General features: G+C 44.7%; 1 protein-coding gene across 10 annotated transcripts in view; it reads right to left on the reverse strand.

The window, feature by feature from the left end:
* Positions 1-3,393: 3,393 nt before the first annotated feature.
* Positions 3,394-18,206, reverse strand: part of TLR5 (toll like receptor 5) — a 32,993-nt gene continuing 18,180 nt past the window's right edge. For 4 of the 10 annotated variants that reach the window (XM_017526378.2, XM_017526377.2, XM_037737717.1 and 1 more), the window contains one exon: positions 8,450-11,173. In XM_017526378.2, the coding sequence (XP_017381867.1) occupies positions 8,599-11,169 (2,571 nt within the window). In that variant the 5' untranslated portion in view covers positions 11,170-11,173 and the 3' untranslated portion in view covers positions 8,450-8,598. Of the gene's footprint in view, positions 4,989-8,449; positions 11,174-14,581; positions 14,606-15,706; positions 15,866-18,206 lie in introns of those variants that run through there. The other 6 variants (XM_017526374.2, XM_037737715.1, XR_005199802.1 and 3 more) reach the window with 5 other exon arrangements.

Here is an 18,206-nt window from a genome sequence, read left to right on the forward strand (position 1 = left end):
CCCTGCATAAGCTCTCTTCTCTTGTCTGCCACCATGTGAGATGTGCCCTTCACCTTCTACCATAATTGTGAGGCCTCCCAGCCACGTGGAACTGTAAGTCCAATAAACCTCTTTCTTTCGTGAATTGCCCAGTCTCAGGTATGTCTTTATCAGCAGCGTGAAAACGGACTAATACAACAGGAAAACATACACCTACCTTATGACCTGGCAATTTCACCCTACATATTTATCCAGCAGAAAGGAAAACATGTCCACAAAATGTTTTGCAAATGAATGGATGTAGTAGCTTTATTTCTAATAGCTAAAAACTGGAACCCACCCAGGTGTCCCTCAACAGGAGACTGGATACATTGAGGTATATCCACACTGCAATAAGAAGGAAAACTCACTGATGTTATAATATCCTGGAAGCATCTCAAAAAACTACGTTCTGTAAAAGAAGACAGATGCAAAAGGTTGACTGAATGATTCCATTGATGTGAAGTTCTAGAGCAGCCCAAATCAATCCATGTTGATAGATTACAACAGGGGCTGTCTGAGTTGGGGCAGGGGTAAGGATTGGCAGGGAAGGAAAACAGGGAACTTTCTGGAGTAAAGGAAACATTCTATATGTTGACTGAGGTAGTGGATACATGGGTGTGGACAATGGTTATATGGGTGTAGACATTGAAATGTACACTTAGAATGTATTCATTTTACTGTATGTTTGAGAAAGCCCCAGCTTACTGATTTTCTCCTCAGATTTCTAGAGGCATTGCCTTGACCTCCAAAGAGATTAGATTCAGCCCACAGACAAGGAACTGTGTCCGGACTAGGGGAATGAGCAGCAGACCCGTGAAACCCAGGAAAACCTAGATGGTCCACTTTTCTACAACATGGTTTCACTCTCTGCCCTACCAGGTGTTAACGTGCATTTATTTTGTGCTGGAAACTGTGCTAATTAGCTCTATGTACCTTTTAATCCTGGGGGAAAACAACAACAAAGCAAACCCTGAGGCTCCAAGGGGTGAAACAATACACAGCTAAGATGGCAACACCGCATTCTCATTCCAAGCCCAGAGAAGCCAGCTGGGGAACTCCTGGCCTGAGGCTCATGTTGGGGTTGTCCCTTGCCAGCTAGGAGCTCCCCACACTAGCTTCTCCTTTGTTTCACAACTAATCCTGAATGTCTTCCTTAGAAGCACCAGTGGCGATCCCTAGCTCCCATTCCCAAAACCTTCCTTTGTTTTCACAGGGACCAGTGCGCAGAAACCACTGGTGACTTATTTTTGCAAATCCCTCCAGGCTTGGCACAACGTGCAGGCCTGGAGGACTCTGCCACTATAACACAGCTGCAGCTGGGGAAAGTGCTGGGAGCCCATTAATGGCCAAGGTCATTGGAAAAAAACATGAAGGTGACCTCAAGTGTTAGGCCCCTAGGGCTACTTGAACGGCAGACCCAGGCCAGCACAGCAGAAAAATGCCCCAGCCTCCACTCCGCCAAAGCACCTGCTTCCTGAAGGGTGGCTGGGGCCTGATGAGACATGATGTCATTGATTTTTATCGCAACCTTCCTGGGGAGGAGACAGGAAAATAGGGGCCCGAGGAGGTGAATAGCCTGAGCTGGGAAAAGAAACACAATTTCCAGCGTGTTGGATCAGGTCCCTGAGTTTCAGGAATAAAGCCACCTTGTCAGACTCTCCTGGACTGTGGCGTCTAAGAGGACCATGGGAGCCTTAGTGAGTTCTTTCCATGGAATTTTCTGTGAAATAAAAATGTTTAATTTCTTAAAAGGTCTATCTAAATGGAAGTTATTGTGGCCATGAAGAAATCAAATATTTAATTGCTAAGTAAAACAAATTAAAAGTGCCTTTAATCTTAAGAAAAATAAAATTGGGCAAAACATTATATATATATATGATATAATCCATATATTATATATTTGTGTGTGTACATATATCATTTGTATGTGTATTCACCTGTTGAAATAATTTTTTTTCTTTGTTGGCAGCTTAATTTTAGAATTCTGGCTAGTTATTTCTAGATTCTCTATCTTCTGCCTAGGGCAGAAGTTACTGTCTCAATTTTATCTAAGTGCATATTTATTTTTGGTTTTGCCTATTTTAAGTATTATTAATGAAATGCATGCACAGAGTTAAACTTTAAATAATACCAAATACTTGTAATCAAAGCTTGCAGTTCTCTGACTCCTTCAATCTCCCTAGGCCCTCCAGGATGACCACTTGTGTTTTTCCTTTGGTGGGAGCAGAGCATGGAAACACGTTTAGACCAGAGGCCATCCCTGACAAAAATAAGGTATCTTGGGAAGCATGTCCCATAAGCTTTACATGAATTAGTCTGCTACCTGTTTCTATTCCTTTAGCCAGAAAATCTGCCTAATTCTTAAAAATTGTTTTGAAATGGAAAACTAGTACCTCACAGAAAAGTGAACAGATTCATCAGCGCAGATAAGATGCATTACCAAAAGTGTTGCTGTTGCTGTCACCCAGGTGAGGCCTGAAACATATCCAGCATCCTAGAAAAAAGCCCCCTCTGGTGCCACCCTCTTCCCCAAAGGTGACCACTATCATAATCACCACAGATGAGTTCTGCCTTGCTAAAATTTCTCAAATTGCAACCACTCAGTATGTCTTCATTATGCTTTGCTTCTTTGACTTAACATTTTTTTCAAGATTCACTTATGTTGTTACATGTAGCTATAAGTGGCTAATTGTCATTTCTATAGGGCTTTCAATTACCACAGTTTATTGATCTATTTTGTGATTGACAGACACATGGGTTGTTTCCAATGTTGGCTGCTACAAATAATGCTGCTCTCAACGTTTTTGTAGGTGTGTTTTAGTGCATAAGTGCATGGATTTCCAGTGTGTGTATACCTATGAGCAGAGCTGCAGCATCACAGGGCATGTGTGGTTCAACTTTAGTAGATGACTAACTGTTCTTTAAAGTAGCAGTCTCCAGCCGGGCACAGTGGCTCATGCCTGTAATCCCAGCACTTTGGGAGCCCAGGCAGGCAGATCACTTGAGGTCAGGAGTTCAGTACCAGCCTGGCCAACATGGCAAAACCCCATCTCTACTAAAAATACAAAAAAATTAGCTGGGTGTGGTGGCACACACCTGTAATACTAGCTACTTGGGAGGCGGAGGCAGGACCAATTGCTTAAACCTGGGAGCTGGAGGTTACAGTGAGCTGAGATTATGCCACTGCACTCCAGCCTGGGCAACAGAGTGAGACTCCATCTCAAAAAAAAAAAAATAAATAAAATAAAATAAAGGTAGCAGTCTTCAACCTTTTTGGCACCAGGGACGGGTTTTGCGGAAGACAATTTTTCCACTGACTGGTGGGGGATGGGGTGGGGTGGTTTCAGGATGATTCAAGAGCATTACATTCGCTGTGCACTTTATTTCTATTATTATCACATTACAACATATAATGAAATAATCATACAACTCACCACAACGTAGAATCAGTGAGAGCCCTGAGCTGGTTTTCCTGCAACTAAATGGTCCCATCTGGGGGTGATGGGAGACAATGGCGGATAATCAGGCATTAGATTCTCATTAGGGGCAAACAACCTAGATCCCTCTTACACGAAGTTTACAATAGCGTTCCAGCTCCTATGAGAATCTAACGCCACAGTTGGTCTGACAGGAGGCGGAGCTCGGCAGTAATGCAAGTGATGGGGAGTGGCTGCAAACACAGATGAAGTTTTGCTTGCTGGCCTGCCGCTCACCTCCTGCTGTGTGACCCACTTCCTCAGTGGCCCCGGGGTTGGGGACCCCTGCTTTACAGTACGCCAATTTACCTTCTCACCAATCACGCAGGAGAGTTTCAGTTGCTCCACAGCCTTGCAATACTTGGTACTGTCGGTCATCTGAATTTTGGCCATTCTGGTGGGTGAGTAGTGGGATTGCAACGTGGTCTCAATTTGCATGTCTCTGATGACTAAAGGAGGTTGAGTATCTTTTCATTTCATTATTGGATATTGGATATCCTTTTGCGAAATTCTTAAGTGTCATGTCCATTGTTCTTTTCTGTGGTCTTTTTCTTATTGATTCGTAGAAGTTCTTTTAGGTTTTGCCTGTGAGTCCTTTTTGGATACGTGTATTACAAATATCTCCCTCCATGCTAAGGTTTCCCTTTTCATTTACGGATGGCCTTTTTTTGGTGAATAGATGGTCTTAATTGCAATGTAGTCATCTTTCTTGATTTCTTTCTTCTCTTGCCTCTTGGTCCTATTTACTCAGCTTTCTAGTGTCTTTAAATAGTTTCTCCAGCTTTCCTAGATGCTCCCAATGGAAGAACTGGGCAGAACTCCCTCAGGCAATCATCATTAATTCATGTGGTTATTTCTTCTGGCGTTTTCATACTTCTCAATTTATACATTTAGAATGCGATTTCTTGATTTAATATTGTAGACACATTTATCCATGATATTGTGGTACATGAGCATTTAACTATATGAAACTTTTACTCCACAGTCTCTTGTCCTCTTAATGTGGTTCTTTCATGATTTAAAACTTCAAACCACATTTGTTTTACATAATATCAAGACTCTCTGAAACATCATTCACTGCAAGTGCATGTGGTTGGCAAGGAATTTGCAGAGTCATTTGTATTTGGCATGAGTGAGATTCTCTTTGAAGTTTTCAGCAGCCCTAGTCAATATTCTAGATCTTTCCAGAATAGTCTCAGTTTCAACTACAGAAAGCTCTAGCCATTCTGAGACTTAACTTTGGCAGTTTCCCACTATTTTGACATGACCCCAGAGCATGTTATGTGGAATTTATTTCCTGAGGCCTGGCTTCAAATGGCTGTGCAGCAGAAGGCAGGGCAGTCACTTAGCAACCAGCTTCTCAGCAGACTCCCCAGTGCCCACTTCCCAATGTGGCTCCGTTGGGTCTTCCTTTTGTCATAGGCGCAGCAACTCTTGTGACAGGATGAAGACTTGGGAAAATGGCCCCAAAAAGAATTCCAGCTGCTGGGCCTAACCATGGAAGAGAGAAGACCAATTAAAAGAATTTTAGTAGTCAGGAGCAGTAGCTCACGCCTGTAATTCCAGCACTTTGGGAGGCCGAGGCAGGCAGATCACGAGGTCAAGAGATCAAGACCATTCTGGCCAACATAGTAAAACCCTGTCTCTACTAAAATACAAAATTAGCTGGGCGTGGTGGCTCGCACCTGTAGTCCCAGCTACTCAGGAGGCTGAGGCAGAAGAATTGCTTGAACCTGGGAGGCGGAGGTTGCAGTGAGCAGAGATCACACCACTGCACTCCACCCTGGCACCTGGCAACAGAGCGAGACTCTGTCTCAAAAANAAAAAAAAAAAAAAAAAAAAAAAAAAAAAAAAAAAAAAAGAAAGAAAGAATGAATGAATGAATGAATTTTAGTAAGTGTTGGATCTTTGTCAGAAAAGTGAAGTTTCAAAATAGAGGGGTGTGTGGAACCCAACAGTGACTAGGATGTAGAAGTGAACAGGCCCCCATACACTCTATACAGAGACCACGAAAGGTGCTTTTTATATGTGTTTCATTGGGAAGATTACCTGCAATTTGCATTTTTAAATAAGATTAGAAAAGGCTGTGGGATGGACTCCTTTCCTGCACCGAGAGTTGTCTGTGTTTCAGCTTGTTTTTCCTGTAAATACACCTGCACTTGTCATTTTACATGTCCCAGGTTTGGTTTGGAAGAGTCGTTAATGATGGTCACCCAAACCAAGGGAGGTCCCTGGGGTAGCGCTAGCCCCAGCCCCTACCTGAACTAGGAAACCTCTTTCCCTAGGAGTCTTGTTCTTACAAGGTGTTCTGACCAGGAGATTTCTTCAGTGTCCTGGGTGCCCCCACACACCCCAAGAGCTGGGGGAAACCATGGCTGAGCAGCAGGCGGGACAGGAGAGCAGGAATTGAAGCAGAGCAGTCTTCCCACAGTCTTCCTGATTTCAGGTTATACCTGTTACTGGCATAGTATACTTTTGTTTTGTTTTATTGTACTTTTTTTTCTTTTTCTTTATTTTTTGAGATAGGATCTTGCTCTGTCACCCAGGCTGGAGTGCAGTGGTGCCATCTTGGCTCACTGTAATCTCTGCCTCTCAGGCTTGAGCAACTCTCCTGCCTCAGCCTCCTGAGTAGCTGGGATTACAGGCATGCACCACCAAGTCCAGTTCATATTTGTATTTTTAGTACAGATGGGGTTTCACCATGTTGTCAAGTGATCAGCCCACCTTGGCCTCCCATAGTGCTGGGATTACAGGCTTGAGCCCCCAGTGCCTGGCCTTGTTTTACTGTATTTCTTAGCAAAGGTTCAAGGAGACCTTATTCATTGCAGATGCATGTGGGTTCTGCTTTCCTCCCCACCCTTCAGCTCTCCACTCTAGCCCTACTCCTAAGTTGCTAATCCAGGCTGCCACTTTCCCATTACCCAGGAGCCCTGTGCCACGCCCGGCCATTTGAAATGGCGTTCAGGGGTGTCTGACAGCCTGTGCTCTCCTGCCCTCTTCAGCTCACCACTCAGCACCTCCATGGATATCCTGCTCTCTCAGGCCCTCGTCCTCCCTGGCCCTCCAGTGAAAAGTCTAATAGCAGCAGGTGCTGACATGAGGGAGGCTGGGTGTCCCAATGTAATTCATTCATCCATGAGACATTTATTAAGCACATACTGTGGGCCGGGCAGCATACTGGGCCTGGGAGACACAGATGAACAAGACAAGGTCCCAATGGCAGGGTCTCACAAACTGCGTAGTCCACACACAGGCATAAACACACTGGTACAACACAATGTCATGTATCAGTGACAGAAACTCTGCCACTGGGGTCATGCGGGATGGGCAGTCATGTTAACCAAGGAAATTCACCAGGTAGATGAGGGATAGGGACGGGGAGAAGAAATTCCATGGGGAGGAAGACGCATGGGCCGATGTGCAGGTGGGAAAGCCTTGAATGGTCCCCAAACCATAAGGTATCTGCTACAGCCAGTGAGGGCAGGAGACAAAAGACACGGTCTTTCCTCATGGAACTTGTGGTCCAGAGAGGCAGGCGGCCAGACAGGCTCAGAGCAGAGACAGGAAGTAGTAGTTAGTGCTACTTTTAAAAGACCAGATAAAGTGCCAAGAGTTTTCATAAAAGGGAAACGGGACTTTGGGTTAGAGGGACCCCAGGGAGCTTCGTGGGCTGGATTTTGAAGAACATGTGGGATGGATGTGCAGAGATGGGAGAAGAATCCAGAAGAAAGAGGTAGAGTGGGGCCTGCACGGTGTGCGTGAAAATAATTCCATGGCTGGGTGCAGGGCAAGCTCAGTCTCATTGATTCAAAGTGGTCCAAGAAAGTGGGATGAGACTAGCGTGTGCGTGTGTGTGTGTGTGTGTGTGTGTGTGTGTGTGTGTGTGTGTGTCTAGTCAGGACTGAGAGGTCCAGTGAGAGGAAGAAGGTGACTATTTGGAGTGCTGAGCCCCAGACCCACGTGTACCCCTCAAACTGCTGGAGCTGACCTGGAGTTATGCTGGACTTGGACTTGGAGGAGACAGTGTGTGAAGCTATGGGGTAATTTTGGCACACTTTCCTTGTTTTAAATGTTCTTAATCCTTTTGCAGTAAAACACATTTCTATATTAATAAACATGAAAAAAGGAACAGAATGGAAAATATACATAGATTTAAGATAAAAAAATACAGCTTCAGTAAAATTGCTACTGCCCTCAGAAGGCCTTCGGTATATGTGTTCTCTGTGGTCATTAGGGTAACGAAGGAAAAGATCTGAGAGGCCCTGACATCCTTGGCCAACTTAATTTTCACAGGAACTCTGATATAGATACTGTTTTGTGAGAAAATACAGGCCCAGCAAGGGCATCACACGGCCGAGGTTACACAACGAATCCACAGCTGAATCGGAACTCAGTCCAGAGCAGCTGATAAATGCGGTGCGGTAGGGCATAAATCATGGAAGGTCTTAAAGGCCAGGCTGAAATAAAGGTGGTGTGTGAAGGAAAGTTCCTGGCTCACAAGGGCAAGACCTGGAGAAGCTGAGGGTAAGAGCATGAAGCACAGCTACAGAGAGGTAGTTATTCCCATTCATCTCGGCTTCTTTGGGGACACCTCTTCTCTAAGACAAAATGTGACTTGCACTCAACATCAGCACTGATTCTATGGCAAAAGAAGAAAATGTGCCTCTTCTGTTTGTTTTCTACTTAATGTTGTTTTGCAGAACACAGAGAACCCAGAATTATTGACCATCCCATTCTTGAGGTAAATGCTAGAAAAAGCACATCAGCCGTCTGCAACTTCTCCCAAGGTGCCCTTCCCATGATTAGGACACATTCCATAATTAACACAGCAGGACAGAACAGTATTATTGGATCTGAAAGAAAATCAATGGAGACTGGGAACCTCTAAGGGCAGTTGCAATTTTCTAGATCTATTATTTTCCATTTGGAAGTTAGTGAGACAGAACATTGTGTTGATATGAAAATCGAGAGATTTATGTTGTTTTCATAGTAGCAAAAAAAAAAAAAAACCTCTGGAGAGGACCCCAAAATGGTAACTTGGTGCAAATACAAAGTGAAGACTTACTTGTGGCTTGAGGTAAGTCGGAAATTGCTCCTTTGATTAGGAGATGGTTGCTACAGTTTGCAACAAAATGTTATTGTCTTTCTTCTTTTCTTTTTCTTTCTTTAGTATCTGTTGAGAGAGTTTATGAAGAAACCAGTCAATATCCTGGAGATCCTCAGGCCACCTCAAGTACTGCTGTTTCTGTACAAAGCCTCTAATGGATTGATGTTTCATCAACTGGTACTGGGACAAGGACCCAACCACCACCATGATGAGAGCACCGTTAAGGTCAGATAAGCACCTGCCCTGGGCATAACTGAAGGCTTCAAGGCACCAGCCATCTCTAAGGAAGTGTCTGCTCACAAGACAAACAATCTTTCTACTGTTCCAGATGGCATCCAGGATGTTGGCAATGTGGTTTTCTCCTGGGACAAAGTCTCTTTCTTCAAAGCACAGGTTAAATCTGTTTTGGTCACTGTATTGAGTGTCCAGGTGTTTGAGCAAAGCATTCTGCACCCACTCGAAGTCTTTGCTGCTGAAGCACAAATAGGCATCATATTTGTACGTATCGGGTCTCTGGGGATGGTCCTCGAATACCAGTTTCTGGGCCGTCTTATAACAGATAAAACAAAAGCCCCGGAACTTGGTGACGATGAGGCTGGCCATGAGGATCAGAGTCAGAGTGACAGTGCATCCTATGAAAAGGGAGAACTTGAGGGACTTTAAGATTTCCTCTTCATCACAATCTTTCGTGGAAAGAGAGAGGAGGGAAACCCCAGAGAACGAATCAGGGTACACGCAATATATGTCCGCAGGAGGTCCAGCTATAGTGACATTGGTATGATTAAGCCAATTGATAAAAGTGCTAAGTTCACATTCACAAATGAACTTGTTATGAGTTATATCCAAGATATTAAGTGATACAAATAAATTAGGATCGGGAGCTAGGAGCTGGTTTCTGGATATGTCCAGGATCTCTAAATTAGCAGGTAAATCATTGTGAGAAAGAACTGTCAGCCTGTTGGAGTTGAGGCTTAGTCCCCTTAATGCAGTCAGATGGCTAAATATTCCTGGTGGAAGGAAATTAAGATAATTATTATTCAAATACAGAACTTGAAGATGAGAAAGTCCCTCAAAAACATCCCAACAGAGCTCAGTTTCCCAGGCAAGTTGCAACATATTTTCTCCAAGGAAAAGCTGTTCTAAGCTGGGATTCTCTGCAGGGGTTTGACCTCCATTACAAGAGGATAAGCGGTTTTGATTTAAAATGAGAATCTGGAGATGAGGGACCTGTAGGAGAAAGTAGAGAATATCTAGATTTTCTAGCCTGTTTTCCGATAAGTGGATGAAGTTGGCTGTAAGGTTGATCTTTGGCAAAGCTGCTAGTTTATTGCCGCCCAAGAAGATATTAGGTATGCTTGGAATAAAATAAATGGTTGTAAGAGCATTGTCTCGGAGATCCAAGGTCTGTAATTTTTCCAGGAATTTGAATGTTTGGTCCTGAATTATTCCAATGTGATTCTTTTGCAAATCAATGTTGGTTATCTTAGGTAATCCATAGAAATTCCAATTGTAAAGTTCCCCTATAAGGTTATATGACAAATTGAGAACTTGGAGGTTGTCAAGTCCGTAAAATGCTTCATCTGCAATCTTATTTATCTTGTTGTAGGCAAGGTTCAGAACCTTCAAATCCCTGAGTCTCTCAAAGACTCTGGAGTTCAGGGAGAAGATAAACCCATGTGAAAGATCCAGGAGTTTCACGGAACATCTGGCCAGGCCAGCAAATGTGTTCTGGTCAGGATCTTTGATGTTATGGAAGCCAAATGAGGCACCCATGGTGTGGTAGGCAAGAGTCAGAGAGAAGGCCTCACTTCCGCTGATGGCATTGCTGAAGTTTCCTGTGATGTCCACTGTCCAGCCATTTCCAGAAACATCTAGAGTCTCCAGCACCATGTTTCTGAATGGGTTCATACATTTTCCCCAGTCCACTGAGACTCTGCTGTACAAGTTATTAGCCGCGAGGCTAAGAAAGGAGAGCGTTTTCCCTTGGAGGGGCTTGAGCTCATGTTCACATACAAGGAATATTTGGTTAGAGGAAAAATCTATGGACTTTAAGGACTTCAACTCCCCAAATGACGGATGGAGGTAAAGGCTACGAATCTGATTTTTGGATAGATCCAAGTGAGTTAAAGACTTTAAATTTCTGAAATAACCATCTTTTAATATAGCATCAGAGAGACCACAGAAAAACAGTCTAAGTTCAAACAGATGGAACAGTCCCTGAAAAGCATCTGGGTGCAAGAAGTTTATCTGACTATCTCCCAGGTCCAAGATTCTAAGGTTGGGCAGGTTTCTGAAGGCCTCCTTGTCAATGGTCAAGGGGGTATACTGGCTCCCGAGCTCTAGCAGCTGCAGCTGCTCCAGGAAGGGGAATGATGAAGCAGTGACTGTCCTGATATAGTTGAAGCTCAGCAGGAGCCTCTCAGTGGTGTTGAGGACCTGGGGGACCTGGGTGAGGTTGCAGAAACGATATAAGGCTATCCGACCATCAAAGGAGCAGGAAGGAATTCCAAACACACGACTGGCCACAAGCACCACTCTTAGGAGAAGGTCCAGGTGGTCTCCCATGATCCTATGGAGAAGAAGGGAGAATGAAAACACAGGCATCTAAGCTTGAGGTATTGCAGCGGGGTCTTTAGATCTTAGGGGTATTCTCTATGATGTACCTGCACCCTTCAACTCCTTTGTTCCTCTGACTCCACAAACATGGCTGCTGGCAGATACAGACAAAGCTATTCTTACTCTTTCTGTTTTTCTGAGACAAGGTCTCACTCTGTCGCCCAGGCTGGAGTGCAGGGGTATGATCACAGCTCACTGCCACCTCTGCCTCCTGGGTTCAAGCCATCCTCCCATCTCAGCCTCCTGATAAGCTGGAACTACAGGCATATGCCACCATGCCCAGCTAATTTTTGTATTTTTAGTAGAAATGGATTTTCACCATGTTGCCCAAGCTGGTCTCCAACTCGTGAGTTCAAGTGACCTGCATGCCTCAACCTACCAAAGTGCTGGGATTACAGGTGTGAGCCACCATGCCCGTCCTATTCTTGGTCTTTCTCTATCAAACAGTTATGTTGAATTTTCTACACACTAGGCACTATTCTAGGTACTTAATAAACATTTCACTTAATCTTCTTTAAAAATTTTTATTATTATAAATTAAAATGAAAAAACAGAGACGGGGGTCTCACTTCGTTGCCCAGGCTGGTCTTGAACTCCTGGGCTCAAGCAATCCTCCCATCTCAGCCTCCCAATGTGCTCGGATTACAGGCATGAGCCACCACACCCTGCTTTCACTTAATCCCTATAATAACTCTTATGTTTGTTCATTCATTCATTTATTCATTTATGATTTGCTGAGGGGCGTTGGAGAAAACAGCTGGAAGAGACATGATGTTGCTTCACTTCAGCCAGGCACCTCCTTCCTAGCCCACAGAAGTCTCAGCTGATGAGTGGAAAATCAATTCACTGAATTTCTCCCTTAACTTGTCTAGGCTACTGGCCCATCTCCATTTATCCGACCTTACTCCACTCACGGTCCATCCGATCATGCAGAAATTGGGCCCTTTCTGCCATCCCCAGAAAGAGTCAGATGTGATCAGTTTAATTAAAGTGTGATAAGTACCTAGTGCTCACCTGGCAGCTGTGTGATTGACTGTGTGAGTGTACAATAAACAGAGGCCGGCCCACTTGCTTAAATCTTGTGGGGGAGCTGACCATCTGTCTGAGTTGAGTGTTTTCTTCACGGGTGCAGCAGAAATGGTGATCAATAAATGTGTCTGGCTTATGTTTCAAGTATCATGGTGGGTGGTGCTATGAGGAGAAAACATGCAAGGGCCCCACTGCAGAGAGCTTGGTGTCTAATATTTGCATAGCACCTCCATCTTTGGTACCTGCAATGCATTCAATTTGCTCTAAATGTAACAAAGGGCCTCTGTTGGAAGGTAAAGGAAGAGTTACATGGCTCAGAGGGCAAAAGAATGAGAGGAAAAATAAATGAAAGTAATGGGAAGAAGGCAATGGTTTATAAAGAGCAAGAATCCCATGAGGCACGATCACAGGCAGAAGTGTCAATATCGGAGATTAAGCCTGGCGCAGTCACGGTGCTGGAGGTGGGCTAGCTCTGATGAGGTTGTGCTTTGTGTTGGGGCTGATGTGTGGTGTGGTTCCACAAAAACTGTGAGGCCGTGGCACACAAGCTATAGCAAATCGAAAGTAGGCATCGATGCCTGGGTGGACTCAAAGTATCAAACTAAGGCAACTAATAATTGTTAGGAAAAACTTGGTGAGAATGGTTATCACCACTCTTTTCTCCCCCATCTCAGTCAATGGCTTCACCATATCCATCCAGAGGCTCAGGGTGACAACACAGCAGAGTCACCCTCATTCTTTTAAACATCCCCCCATGTCCAATCCATCCGCAAGTCCCATTGGTGCCACCTCCCAAGCTGACCCACTGTCCTACCATAAGCCGCCGCCATGTCTTTGTGTGGGCACACTGGAGATGCCTCACTGGCTCTCTTATTTCTGGTCTTGATTTCATTTTCCAAACAGCAGCCAGGATGTTCTTTTAAAAACATAATCTAGTTGATATCACTCCTCTTTGTACAGGGTCCTACCCTTCCTTCAGATCCCTGCCCTAATCTCACTCATTACATCAGAGACGCCTTTTCTGACTCCTCTCTATGAAGAGCAGCCACTGCGCCAGCCCTGGCAGCTCCATCTCCTTTTTCCACTTTACTTTCCCCCATTGCATTTACCTCCACCTGTCAGTAGCTATTTCCTCTTTCATTGTCTGTCACCTCTTCTGTCCACCAGAATGCAAGCTCCATGAGGGGAGGCTTGGTCTATTTTGTTCACAGCTGTATCTCCAGCTTTTAAAACAGTGCCCAAGGCTTGGTGTGCTGGCTCACACCTGTAATCCCCAGGATGGCGGATCACCTGAGGTCAGGAGTTTGACACCACCCTGGCCAACATGGTGAAACCCCATCTCTACTAAAAACACAAAAATTGAAATAAAATCCTACAAGGATTTGTACGATTCAGCTCTGTTGACTGTCAACATTATCTTGAATAGTTTTTACCTCAATAACTCATTCAAAAAGCATGTGCTGAGCACGTATTATGTGTTTTACTTAATTTATTTGAGACAGGGTCTCATTGTGTCACCCCGGCTGGAGTGCAGTGGTGCTATCTCAGCTCACTGCAACCTCTCTCTCCTGGGTTCAAATGATCCTCTCACCTCAGCCTTCCAAGAAGCTGGGATTAGAGGTGTGTGCCATCATGCCTGGCTAATTTTTGTGTTTTTAGTAGAGATGGGGTTTCACCATGTTGGCCAGGGTGGTGTCAAACTCCTGACCTCAGGTGATCCGCTGGCCTCAGCCTCCCAAAGTGCTGGGATTACAGGTGTGAGCCAGCACACCAAGACTCGGGCACTGTTTTAAAAGCTGGAGATACAGCTGTGAACAAAATAGACCAAGCCTGCCCTCATGGAGCTTGCATTCTGGTGGACAGAAAAGGTGACAGACAATGAAAGAGGAAATAGGTACTGACAGGTGGAGGTAAATGCAATGGGGGAAAGTAAAGTGGAAAAAGGAGATGGAGCTGCCAGGGCTGGCGCAGTGGCTGCTCTTTATAGAGAGGAGTCAGAAAAGGCGTCTCTGATGTAATGAGATTAGGGCTGGGACCTGAAGGAAGTAAGGAAGGGCTGTGGAGAGGCCCAATGTTCGAGGGGGAGGAGCAGCCAACACCAAGGTCCGACGGTGTGAGCAATTTACTTACTCCTCATTTCAAAATGTCACGTGTAATAATAATGTTTGAGAAGAGGCAGGGTATGGAGGCTCACTCCTGTAATCCCAGCACTTTGGGAGGCCAAGGCAGGTGGATCACTTGATCCCAGAAGTTTAAGACCAGCCCGGGCAACATGGCAAAAACCCATATCTACAAAACAATGCAAAAATTAGCTGGGCATGGTGGTGCACACCTGTAGTCCCAGCTACTCGGGAGGCTGAGGTGGGAGCTTGAGCTGCAGTGAGCTGTTTGTGCCACTGCACTCCAGCCTGAGAAACACGGGACCCTGCCTTGGAAAAACAAAAGTTTAAGAAATGTCAGTTGAATATTATCTTACTTTTCTTAAATCCAAGCCTATCCTTTATAAGTAGGTGTGAGTGTTTAGCTCATTTCATCTTCTAGTTGCACACAAGCATTCACATATTGAGACATGTACCAACTCATTACAAATTACTTCTCCTCTTATTTCTTTTTTATATCCCAGTTAGGACATTATATTGATTTCCATAAAAATTATGCATGTAGGTGGATTATGTTACATCTATGAATGCCATTTCAAAATAATAAAGGGGGCATTTCAAATATTTTGGTATAAAACAGAGGCCTGGGTCTGCCAGCACTGCAGGGCCGAGGTGGAGATTTCAGGTCTTTTTCCACATTCATGACAGGCACACTGATGACTAAAGCCAGGAATCCTGCGAATCCTATGTATTCTTTCCACCAACATAGTTTGTGATTGTTTTGCTTCGTTTGAGACAGGGTCTCACTCTGCTGTCCAGGCTGGCATGCAGTAGTGTGATTATAGCTCACTGCAGCCTCAATTTCCCAGGCTCAAGTGATCCTCCCACCCCAGCCTCCTGAGCAACTGTGACCACAGTTGGATGGCACCATGCCAGCTAATTTTTGTAATTTTCTTTTTGCAATGACAGGATTTTGCCACATTGTCCAGACTGGTCTAGAACTCGTGGGCTCAAGCAGCAGCCCACCTCTGCCCCTCAAAGTGCTGGGATTACAGGCATGTGCCTGGCCAATGTTCGTTTCTTTTGTAGGTGACGAGATTGAGTAATGCAAAAAAAAGTAGCCACTTTCTGTCTCAATGAATGTCTTGCGGCTTTGAGTGGGCCTCGGAGCTAATGACCTTGCATTTATACGTGACACACTCAGGCGGGAGGCTGCATTTTGGAAAACAAGATAAAAGTTCAAAGTGATCTCAACAGATAAAATGAAGGATTATTGAAAGAAAATAGAAACCAATCAGGGAAGATGTGGGTGTTACAGCTCAGAAGAAACTCCTAAAGGCAAACGCCATCCCTCCTACCTGCAAGGTTTGGGACAGGCTTTCACAGGTGCCATGGGAGGTGCTCTGCTCTGCCTCTGCCATCCTCAATTTCACATTCATCACTGACATCCCACAGCATCCAATAATATCAAATACTCATCATGGTGATAAACTAACCGAAAAAGGGCAGAAGAGCATCTACGAAGAGAGGGACAGATATCACAATGAATGAGGTGAGAGGCAGTTACTGCAATGGGCCCTAAATCCAGCTCCAGGGCTCCTGGCATGTAATTGTAAGGCTGTGACTCTGGAATCTGATGTAATGCTGGAAGACGGAGATAAGGGTGTGTGGTTGGAAGCCTGAGCCCTGACTCAGTGGCTCCTGGGGTGAAGAGTCTGAAGATGGACTTCAGATGAGACAAGAACGGTGGGGTGGGGGGAATCAGGCCTTGAAACCCAAGGAGGAAAATAAATGGTAATGGAAAGACCATATTTGTATTGGGTTTCACAAAGTCTTTTCCACATTTTATAGTAAGAGGTGGATTCTGAAGTGCCCTACAGGGCATGTAAGCACATCGGCCTTGTTGCTCACACCTGAGGATGTTATGGTGGGTTCTTGTGCTCAGTCACACTGCCCTTAAGTAGACAACATGTTTTTAAGCCTTTTGAAGTCTTGGACTCCTTTGAGACTCTGATGATAGCTTTGGTTCTTTTTCCTACAAAAATGCACATTTGTATCACAAACCAAATTTTGAACCCAGTTTCAGAGGATTCACTGACTTCCCGGGGCCTGTCCATCTCCATGTCTCATTCAAGGACCCTTAGTTTCTGTTAAACAATCACACTTCAGGTTCCAGAACAGGGGTTGGAAAGCATTTTCTCTAACGGGCCAGAGGGTAAATATTTTGGGTTTTGCAGTCCAAACACAGACCATAGTTTGCTGATCTCTATTCGAGAAGAAAAGAGAATCAAAATTTTGATTTCAGAAACGAGGATTTTAAGTGACTGTAAGAAATATGTTCCAATATTGAACAACCATTATTTACAGGAAAGAACAAACTTGGACCCCAAGTTGCCGACGATTTTGCAGCTGCTATTTCATCCAAACATTAGAAAGAAATTCTCATCTCATGAAACCGGAGAACTCCCTGAAGACATAGGACTGAGAATGCCAGCTCTGAAGAACAGTTCTTTTAGTTTAAATTCTTTTTTTTTGAGACAGAGTTTTGCTCTTGTTGTCCAGGCTGGAGTGCAATGGCTTCATCTTGGCTCAATGCAACCTCCGCCTCCCAGGTTCAAGTGATTCTCCTGCCCCAGCCTCCTGAGTAGCTGGGATTACAGGCATGTGCCACCACGCCCAGCTAATTTTGTATTTTTAGTAGAGACAAGGTTTCTCCATGTTGATCAGGCTGGTCTTGAACTCTCGAACTCAGGTGATCCACTCACCTAAGCCTCCCAAATTGCTGGGATTGCAGGCATGAGGATTACGCCTGGCCTAAATTCTCTGTTTTTATGGATGACTCAGTGCTGGTTTTCAACACACGCCACCAAAGAAGGTGGCATGACCTTGAATTTGTGGTAAAGATGAGTGAAAGACAGCCCCAAACAAAGTATGTTCTAGGATACCGAATTTTCAAGTCTGTAATAGGGAAGCTAAAATGAAAGTAAGTAAGGTGGATAAGGCCAGCTGAACAAATGGATGTGAAAGAACATTATCTAGGCTTATGTTATATTACAAAGACAGCACGCAGACCAATTTCTTTATGAAGTACAGAAAGGCATGAAATAATGACATTTTTGTCTCTGAAGTAGATCTCTGTGGGTTAAATGGCAGGACAGGTGAGCAGAGGAACCAGGTGAGCAGGTGAACAGAGGTGTGCAGAGAGGCAGCTCCTGCAGAGAGCATGGGAGGAAGTGCCATCCGAACGGGAGCCAGAGCTAAAATGGGCAGAAGTAAATCTTGAATGAGCACGGGGATTGGGGAAATCTAATCTAAAGAGGAGAACCAGACTGTGAAGTCGTTCCAGACCCGATCAAACCTCAGTGAGACGGGAGTGCAAGAACGGGGTCCACGCGGTTGAGGTTGCCACTGCAAAGGCGCAGAGAACAGAGCCCGACCCCAACGGAGGAGCGCGCCGTCTAGTGGTTATAGAGAGAGGAAAGGGAGGGACAGAAACAATTTCTCAAGGGGGCAGTGCTGCGCTTCTCAACCATTGTTAAAAGGATGCTGAAAAGCAATGTCTATAATTACTTCTACAATTAGTTCTTCCATCAGGTGACACACACATTCCTTTTTACAAGTAATTGCACTATGCAAAATCACACAATAAAAACCACAGGGCTCATGGGAAAAATGGAGCTGGAGTGTTTCACACTGGAAAACTTTTCAGTGGCATATAAAGAAAGGATTGGGCTGGGTGTGGTGGCTCATGCCTGTAATCCCAAGCACTTTGGGAGTCCGAGGTGGGTGGATCACCTGAGGTCAGGAGTTCGAGACTAGCCTGGACAACATGGTGAAACCCTGTCTCTACCACAAATA

This window comes from Cebus imitator, unplaced genomic scaffold, assembly GCF_001604975.1.
Source record: "Cebus imitator isolate Cc_AM_T3 unplaced genomic scaffold, Cebus_imitator-1.0 Scaffold42, whole genome shotgun sequence".
Taxonomy (NCBI): Eukaryota; Metazoa; Chordata; class Mammalia; order Primates; family Cebidae; genus Cebus; species Cebus imitator.